The sequence below is a fragment of the Scatophagus argus genome, chromosome 15 (genome assembly GCF_020382885.2).
Source record: "Scatophagus argus isolate fScaArg1 chromosome 15, fScaArg1.pri, whole genome shotgun sequence".
NCBI lineage: Eukaryota > Metazoa > Chordata > Actinopteri > Scatophagidae > Scatophagus > Scatophagus argus.
The window spans coordinates 604,939-614,046 of record NC_058507.1 but is presented as its reverse complement, the minus strand read 5'-3'; the positions used below and the strand labels follow the sequence as shown (position 1 = coordinate 614,046).

General features: G+C 45.2%; 2 protein-coding genes across 4 annotated transcripts in view; one reads left to right on the top strand and one right to left on the bottom strand.

Annotated features, from left to right (window-relative positions):
* strn3 (striatin, calmodulin binding protein 3) overlaps window positions 1-5,745 on the bottom strand; it is a 15,463-nt gene extending 9,718 nt beyond the window's left edge. The window contains exon 1 of the mRNA XM_046413332.1: window positions 5,196-5,745. Coding sequence (XP_046269288.1) covers window positions 5,196-5,456 — 261 coding nt within the window. The 5' untranslated portion in view covers window positions 5,457-5,745. The remainder of the gene's footprint in view (window positions 1-5,195) is intronic.
* Window positions 5,746-6,658: 913 nt separating this feature from the next.
* ap4s1 (adaptor related protein complex 4 subunit sigma 1) lies at window positions 6,659-8,601 on the top strand. 3 transcript variants are annotated; one of them, XM_046412180.1, is made up of 6 exons: window positions 6,659-7,016; window positions 7,237-7,377; window positions 7,491-7,577; window positions 8,000-8,068; window positions 8,157-8,168; window positions 8,268-8,601. In XM_046412180.1, the coding sequence occupies exons 2-6, from the start codon at window positions 7,240-7,242 to the stop codon at window positions 8,394-8,396; spliced, it is 435 nt and encodes a 144-aa protein (XP_046268136.1). In that variant the 5' UTR covers window positions 6,659-7,016; window positions 7,237-7,239; the 3' UTR covers window positions 8,397-8,601. The 3 variants fall into 3 exon arrangements, with proteins under 3 accessions (XP_046268136.1, XP_046268134.1, XP_046268133.1); XM_046412178.1 differs by having other exon boundaries at window positions 6,670-6,937; XM_046412177.1 differs by having other exon boundaries at window positions 6,968-7,085; window positions 7,237-7,391.
* Window positions 8,602-9,108: the final 507 nt, after the last annotated feature.

The window sequence follows — 9,108 nt, the reverse complement described above, 5'->3', positions numbered from 1 at the left end:
GTACGTGTGTGTGTGTGTGTGTGTGTGTGTGGGGACGGTCAGATGACGAGCAGACGGCGACAAAGAGATGTTATTAAAGAGCCCTCGCCGTCCACAGAGCAGTGATGTCACAGTGAGTCAGCCATGATTTACTGCCATCTATCCCTCAGTACAAACTCGTAGTACTGCTGTTGATGGGCTGACAGTATTTGTACCAGTAGCGTGTGAGTGTGTGTGTGTTGGATGTTCAGTTCATGTTTGCTCTGCCCCTGCTTCTGTACACAGCAGACACACTTTTCAGATGCTGTCCACACATTCACCTGTCTGCCTGTCTGTCTGACCCTCCGTCTGTCTGTCTCTCTCTCGTGGGAGCATCAGCAGCTGTTCAGCGGGTTACATCATGATGTTTCAGCCCCTCTTTATAACATCTAATAACTACTTTTATGATCAAATAATTAAAACCAAACTGATCCGAAAAATGAACACTTCAACAAACATCAGCGCAATAAGAACCACCTAAAATGAGGAAAAAGTTGCTTGACTTTGTACTCTGCGTACTTTGTAGTTTGACTCATGTCCGCTAACTTCTGCTAACATGGAGGGGGAGGAGTTTATGAGCTGTACTGCAGCCAGCCACCAGGGGGCGATGCAGATGTCTGGGGCAAAGCACCAGTGAGGAACAACCTGCAGGGAATATAATTTTTTGAAAGAAATCGCTATATGCATTGTGATTTTAGCGGGAATGTTTGCATTTCATTTTCACTGACTCCAACACTGTCAACACTGAGAACACAATGTGACACGTTTCAACTTTGTCAAAAACCTGCAGCTCCTGTGAATAATGCATTTGTCCATACCAAACCAACAGCGTAAGACAAATGGAGCCAAAGAGACGAAGACGTTCGTGTGAACAGAGTGCATGCGCCTGACGCTGCTGGAGTCGTCAGGACGACTTCACACCTGCTCAGTGAACTCACTCACATGTGGCTCTGCAGTGTGAGGCGTGTTACACCGCGAGCTTTCTGGTGTGTTCTCACACAGCCCCTCCTGGCTGGTGCACCTGGTGGACATGAATCAAACGCTCCTCAGGGAGCTGCAGTGAGAGGGACTGAGGTCAGAGCACAGGGACAACGAGGATGATGAAGAGGTGAGCTCACTGGCCCAGATTTACTGAGCTCACACACACACACACTTCAAACAGTGAAGAGACAAATATTCCTTTACTGTCATCGCTCTGAGTCACAAAGTGTCTTAACCACAGAAGTATTCAGTTTATTCAGAAAAAGTCATCTTGTTGCTATTGTCATCTCTTCATTTTGTGACTGACAGACGTGTGTGTGTGTGTGTGTGTGTGTGTGTTATTTCAGGCTGGTCTACTTTTAGCGTCCAGCTGGGATGGGGCTGTCAGAGCAGGGCCCAGTAGGCCAGGCTGCCTAATTACAGCTTTGCTTCTTGCAGCTCTGGCCTCTTTACCAAAACACGATCCACACAGCTCCCCCTGCAGGCCACACTGAGGGTGCAGACTGACTGACCTCCAACCTCCTCGAGAGGAGACATTTATTTATTTCTACAGCTTCAGTCATGTCTGAGATGAGTCAGACGAAGGCTGATCAGAAGTCAGTGTGTGCAGCCAGTCAGCAGTTTCACTGAAGCAGGAAGTTTGGGCTCCTGACGTCTCCTCACTTCCTCCAGCTCGCTCTGATGGAAACAAATACAGACTGAGCATCAATATTTTACAGCTTGGCTGCTTTTAACGAGCAGACACCAAGAAACTCGTCTGCTGCTGCTTCCTGTGGAGCTTCAGCGGACACAACTCGTCTCCTCCACTGCCATTCGGATTTCCACCACAACAAAAGCAGAAGAGCACCAGACTTTGTTTGTTGTTGCTGTTTCTGAGACACAACACAGCAGCTCCTCAGCTCTCTGACTCTGATGTTCCTAAAGACCGACTGTCCTGATGTTAAAACAGGAAGTTTAAACTCAGACCAGTCGACGGGTCAAACAGTAAGAAAACAGTAAGAACAGTCAAAACGGAGCTCATTTTACACCACAAGGTTCGGTGATGTTCAGCGAGCTGCCGTGTCCATCATCACAGCCATTTGAAACCATCAGTCGCACTCTGATGCTCGGCTGTCAGTTCACACCGCAAACAAACAACAACAAACTGAACCAGTCAGATTGTTTCACTGTACAAGAAACAAACTGACATGTAAAATATTCCACGTGAACAACAAAGCACCAAACAGAAACTAAATGTAGGAGCTCTTCAGCTCCTTCTGCATCTGTGTGCTGTGTCCACATCTGAAGAAGAGCGATGAAGATGAGCTGGATTACAAAGCGTCTGTGCGGTTTGTGACAGGATCTGTGAACAACTCTGGGACTGACTGTCATGTGACTGATGTTTGGACAGAAACATCAGATCTGGAGGAACTTTTCATTGGATTCTTCATCAGGAACAACTTGAAAACCAACTGTGCTCTTCAGGTGAGCTGGGGGTCAGCTGATTGGACAGCAAAAACCACTGAAACAAACTGATAAATCTGTTCCTAATCGCTCCGTCTGAATTAAATACATCCATCTACAAGACCCCTGAGAAGTGGTGAAGCGTCTCAGCTGGTGTCTACCTCGCACTGATTATTCATTAACATTTTGTTTAACGACATTTTCACACTGAGTCCCTGCTGATCACCTCTGGACCAGTACAAAGCCATTAAGGCTTTGGCTTCAGTAAAGGTTGCCTAAAAGTTTGTTTACTTGTATTTTATTTATTCTGCTGTTGCACAGGAAAAATAACTCATAGATGTATATCATCAATCGGGTGTTTTCAGTATGTCTTCATTTCGCTTTCCACTGAACTTTACTGTTGACGATGCGTCAGTTCTGAGATCCGATGTGATTCCAAATCTGCAGACTGCAAACAAGACAACACGAGGTCGGGCTCACTGTGGCGCCCTCAGTCTTCACATGACAAATAAACTGGATTTAACTGCGGGTCACCATGCCTGCCTGACCAGTCAGGTCTGTGAATCTCACAGTGTCCAGGACAAAGAAGACTGGACCTGTAAGGGTTGACCTGCTAGTTAAACATCAGCACAGCCTCCTGCAACTACTTCAAGATGTTCTAATTAAACCCGAGGCTCAATCAATACACTGATCAGTGTATTGATGAAGGATTTCCAGAGGATACGTAGTGTCTAACAGGCAGGAGTGTCGACATCTTCGCTCACTCGCTCTGCTCAAACAGCCGTTCATGCTCGACTCTTATCTGACCGAGTCATGCTGAAGGCATCCAGTGTCACAACACAACAAGTCAGAGCAAACACAGTGTGTACTGAGACTCTGTCATTACACACACACACACACACACACACACCCTTGAGTCCGCCTGCCGCAGGGTGTGCTACGACAAAGACACGTACTGCCCCACATTTCAAACATTTCAGCACGTCACTCCATCTCCCTCTAACACACACTCACACTCAAGCTGAAAGTTGGATGAGCAAATCTGACACAACACACCTGAAGCACTCAGTGCCAAAACAAAATGTCTTCATCAGTGTCTCAGTACATGCAGAGAAGCTGACCTCTAAGCCTTCTCACTACATTACTGCCTCATGTTAATGCACCATCTGAACTCAGACAACAACATACATCACATCAGTTTCTATTGCTCATGCTTTGGTATCGCTGTGAGGTGATGTGGTCGTCACATCATACAGGATGTGTGGTGCAGATGGGAAAGGGATTTGGTTAATGTCAGCCTGGGATCAATAAAGCATATCTATCTATTTTCAACCATTTCATGCCTCAGATGTGATAATATAACAGTATAATAATATAAGAACACCCTTTCAAAGAGAAATGAACTTTAAAATATTCAGACATCGGATTTGTAATATGATAAAAATATTTAAATGTCCTGAATATAGAAAACGTAACTAAATAAAACCTCACACCCAAAGCTACTAATAAAATGTATCCCTATCCATAACACACTTAACGTGGCAGGCCTCGTCAAAGCTCTGATAAGTCTGAAAAGTGACTGGTACCAAATGGGACACACGACGCTGACACTGAGCTCCTACAGCCTGGGAATCAGCCTAAACCGACACAATGTTGTTGTAGCACCATGTGTTCATTCACTCACGATGAGCAACTGACTGACAAGCTCAGGTCACCACACACATGAATGATCCGATGATGATCCAGATGTTGAATTACAGGAGAGGAGTGCACTGACATCAGATCAGTGCTCACGTACCAGCACATAAAAGGCATGAGCCCATTTCATGATTAATATCCATGTAGAAGTGGATCTAATCACGGACAGGATGATTCATAAAAATGTCAGCAGTAAAGTCACGTCCACGTGATTCGAAGCAAAAAGGTGGGAACCCAGTGATGTGGTCCTTCGGTCTGTTTAATCAAAGTAAATGCAGTCTTTATCAAAAACACCAAATGATCTAATTCACAGTCAATAACGCTGTGTTACGTTCTGTTAAGCTAATGCTAGCAGACTGACTGACTGACTGACAACCACACACACACACGAACAGTGTGAAGCTAACGCTATTAGCAGAGCCATTTACCTAGCATAAAAACCTTTTAACGTCTTTTCAAATATATTTCCAATCGTTTGTAATTGTGACTGCTGTTTGGTTGGACAACAACAATATCTAACAGCACAGCTGCCTTTAAGCTAGAGTGACAAACCAAAATGGCTGCTATGAGATTAGCTGACAGTCAGCTGGATTCACTTCTTCTTCACTAACCACTGACTTCATGTCCTCAATGAAAGTTGTGTAAGTTTCAGTGACAACGCGTTGTCCCGTAAAACCCCGTAAGCTAACAGAGGAAAGTGACAACAACTGTGAATGCTGAGTGCTACGTTACGCATTGACAGCACCGTGAAGCTAACCGCTAGCACCAGGAGCACTAACGGTTACATAGCATTCCGCTATTTGTGCTGTGACCCGTTAGCTTCAGCAGTTAGCCGGCTAGGTTACAAACATTTGGTTGGCTGTGAACATTAGCGACAGTTTTGCGTGCGGTGCTTTTAACCAAGTCATGAGCAAAAGCAAATGTGTCTAATTATTTGTAAACAGAAACGACTTTCTACACGCCACTACCGTTACACTGGACAGGCTCTCCGGTTGTTTTCATTCTTAGCTTGGGTTAGCCTGATCGGCATTCAATGCTAATCTGAGTGGGCTAACCTGGAGCTCGGCCCTCTCCACTTCCCAGTGTGCCCTCTCCATCTCGAACCGGGCCCACTCGTGCTGGATGTAGTGCAGGATGCCGGGGATGGTGTACTGTTGCTGTGGTCGGGGAAGCTCGTCCGGCTGGTGTGGCACCATGACTCCTCCGCCGCCACCTCCGATCGGCGGATTAGCGTTGCTGTTGCTCCCCTGTTGCTGCTGAGGCGGTGGAGGCTGTCGTGGGGCTCCGACCCCTCCTCCGCCGGGGTGCTCATCCATGTTTTTTTGTTTTTTTGTTTTTTTTATAAAAGTAGAAGGAAAGTCCCGGGCAGAAACGGTCCGCTGAAGAATTTCCGCACCCCCTGAATCCTCTGCTCCGTGTCTCTCGCGCTGGCTCCGCCGCGGTATGCGAGGCTGGTTGCCCCCGAAGGGCTGCGGTGAGTGCAGCTAATTGCGGACGCGGTGTTTGTGTGTGGATCTACCCGGCCGCCATTACTACTCACTCACACTCACTCACTCACTCACACTCTCTCTCTCCCTGGATGCGATGATCACAGAGGGAGAACCCAGTCGCGTTGCATGACGGGAAAGATACATCCAGCTTTTTTTCCTGCCATCCACATACACTATGCAACATTCACGCACAAAGAAAACGTAGGAAATCCCAAGTATTTATGAAAAGAGCACCTTATAATTTGATGAATAAACACTAATATATATGGAAATAAATTCACAAATATTATTGAAAATTAGTGAGAGGCTGATGTTTAGTGTATTTATTGTCACAATAACGAACAGAGTAGGAGCTGGGACAGGCCAGCTCCAAAGGACATACGTGTGTTAAAAGACATGTTCCAGGTGTCTGGTGAGAGACCTGCAACATGTCTTTTAACTAATTGTGTCTCTGTCATCACAGGTTTTGGGGTTTGTTTTTGTCACATGCATCATGGTTCAGGAAACCCAAAGCAAATTAAAGCAACTAAATCTATATTACAGACAGGATGTGGAGAGTTTGGAAATGTACAAGTTCGAGCCCACCCAGTGGTCAAATAAATAGGACATAATACCAGCCAAAATTGTACTTAGAGGAACCTGACGCAGATTCGCATACTCATTTCTTTTACACAATCGCAGACCCTCTGTTGTCATCAGTGTTTAATTTTTCCTTCAACACTTTGCACATTAGATAACTCTCACATTCAGGTCTAACAGAGGTCACACGATTATAGTTACATTTTTGTCTTTATTTTATTGTATTTGTTTTGTTTATATATTATCTCTTTCCAGTGCTGTTACTTGTTAATTTCTATTACTATTAGTACTATTTAGCAATTTTGTTAAAAACTGAAAATTTGTTTGAATTTTTTTTGCTAGTATCTCTGTAATAAAATTTCAGATTTTTTGTTTTGTTACGCCATAGTAATACCGGTGAAGTCTGAAAAGTAGCCCAAGTTTTAAAAGTTCTTATTTACAATGTATATGAACGCACCAGATAAGGGTTTTACTGAGCATGCGTTGGAAATGCTAACACCTCTGTTTAGCTGCGTAGCGTTCGAGTCTGAAGTCTTTTGTTTGTTTGAAAATAATTCCGCTTTAACATGACTGTAATCTGTGATTTATGAGTATCTGAGTGGCTGCGCCGCCACGTCGTATACAAACAGTAGTTTAAAACAAGTTAACAGCAGTTAGCATGTTGTTTATGTTAGCCTGTGTGATGGGTCTCATTTAGCCACAGTTCAGCTTCAAGCTAACAGTTGCCGGTAAGTCGCAGGAGTGAGACATCAAATAACGGCCAGATGAAAGCCTTACGCTTCGTGTAAAACGAGTTTGTTAACCGCTGTAAGTACGACAGTATGCTGCCGTCCAGCGCTCCTCGGACACTTCATTGTCTCTGGGTAGCTTGTGTCAGTCAGTGCCTGTTTTACCAGAGGCAGAACATGTTCGATATGCTGACAAGCCCATCAGGAGTTATAATCCAACAGTAAAATGGATTTATGTCGGGGGCTTAACCGAGACATCCTTCTCACAGTGTCGTCCTGTGCTGTGTGTTTCTGATCAGACCATGATCAAGTTTGTGCTCATGGTGAACCGGCAGGGCCAGACCAGGCTGTCCAGGTACTACCAACCCGTGGAGCTGAGCAGGAGGGCGGCGCTGGAGGCCGACGTGGTGCGCTGCTGCCTGAGCCGCCGGAAGGAGCAGGTGTCTGTCTACCTGTCAGTTTGTCTGTCTTTCATATAAACACGATGTTCAGTACTCAGTCATGAAGTACTCGTGCGGCGGCTTGTTCCTTTAACTGTGCTGCTTGTTTCCAGTGTTCCTTTGTGGAGTATAAAGACTTCAAACTGGTCTATCGCCAGTATGCTGCGCTGTACATCGTGGTGGGAGTCACAGACAGCGAGGTGAGCGACACACCTGTACTCATTTTGCAGTCAAATGTCTGTAGGTGCGACAGATGTTGGCACTTGGAGCTACTTTACATGTAGACAGTCCTGTGGTTCCCAACCTGAGGGGCCGGGCCCCTCCAAAGGCCGTTAGATGAACCCGAGGGGACGTCGCGAGACGAATGACAGACGACAGAAGAAAAATAAATCTGGACTTTTCTCTCATCTTTGACTTGTGATAAAATCTGGTCATTTGAAGGTTTATTAAATACAACTAGAATACAACAGCATATTGGAACCATTAAAATTTCTGAAGTTAATGTGATAAATTTACACCACGAGTAAAAGTAGCACATTTCCCTGGTGCAGAGGAATGAAGTGTAACTGCTGTGTGCGATGTGTTGGCGTGTTAAAGCTGAGCGTTGGTGTCGTCTCCACAGAACGAGCTGTCCGTCTACGAGCTGGTCCACAACTTCGTGGAGGTTTTGGACAAATACTTTAGCCGTGTGGTGAGTTCAGGGTCACGTCACACTGAGCGACACAAAGCATCTGTTTCAGTTTCCAGTCTGATAATCATGTTTGTTTGCCTCCCAACAGAGCGAACTGGATGTATCCTTTCATGCGTGCAGCTTACGTGTTCACAGCCTGACGTCAGATCTTTACTTCCTGTCTGGTTTGTGTTTTGTTTCTTTGACTCCGCACCATCAGATCATGTTCAACCTGGACCGGGTTCACATCATACTGGATGAGATGATCCAGAACGGACACATCGTGGAGACAAACAAGAGCCGTGTCCTCACACCGCTCACCGCCCTCGACAAAATGGCCGACGGCTAACAAACGGGAAGTGATGTCACAGTCTTTCAGACTCGAGGCTCAACAGATGTTTCTAAGGACTTAAAGGAATCAAATCCTGTTGCCACCGAGTCAACATGAACTCTAATTAGCATGTTAGCCAATTATCCCAGTATGGGCGTACGTGATGATTCTGAGTGAAATCTTTGACCCAAAACCTGAGGGATTAAAGGGTAATTTCACCCAACTTACTGAAGCTGGTGTGCAGATTTATTAACTGTGGTCTTAACATGTGAGAAGGATGTTACTAACTGAAGTCAGACTCCCAGTGGTGGGTGGAACTTCAGCACCACAGTGACACCCGGTGGTCTGTCAAAGCAGTTCTTTGGTTTTCATGTTTTAGTGTTGAGTGAGCAATTAATTCCAAGTTTTCTCACTCACTCCATCAGTGCTACAAACGTCACTGTGGCTTCAACAAATCCGTTTTCATATCAGAAATGCTTTTTATTTTCACTCACTGCTCAACATGGGGAAACTCAGCATTTCACATCTGCAATAACTGATATCCAAGACCACAGGCATCAGTAAATCAGTTTTGACAGGGCGGAACCTGATTTAGCGAAACCTGAATCTGTCCTCACTGATGAAACGCCAACGGGTCGTCAGCTTAGCTGCCAAACTTTAAAAAGTCAGTGAAGCAGAAGTCGTTTTGAAATGAGCTTCAGTGTAAATAGTGAATACATCGTCTGGTATC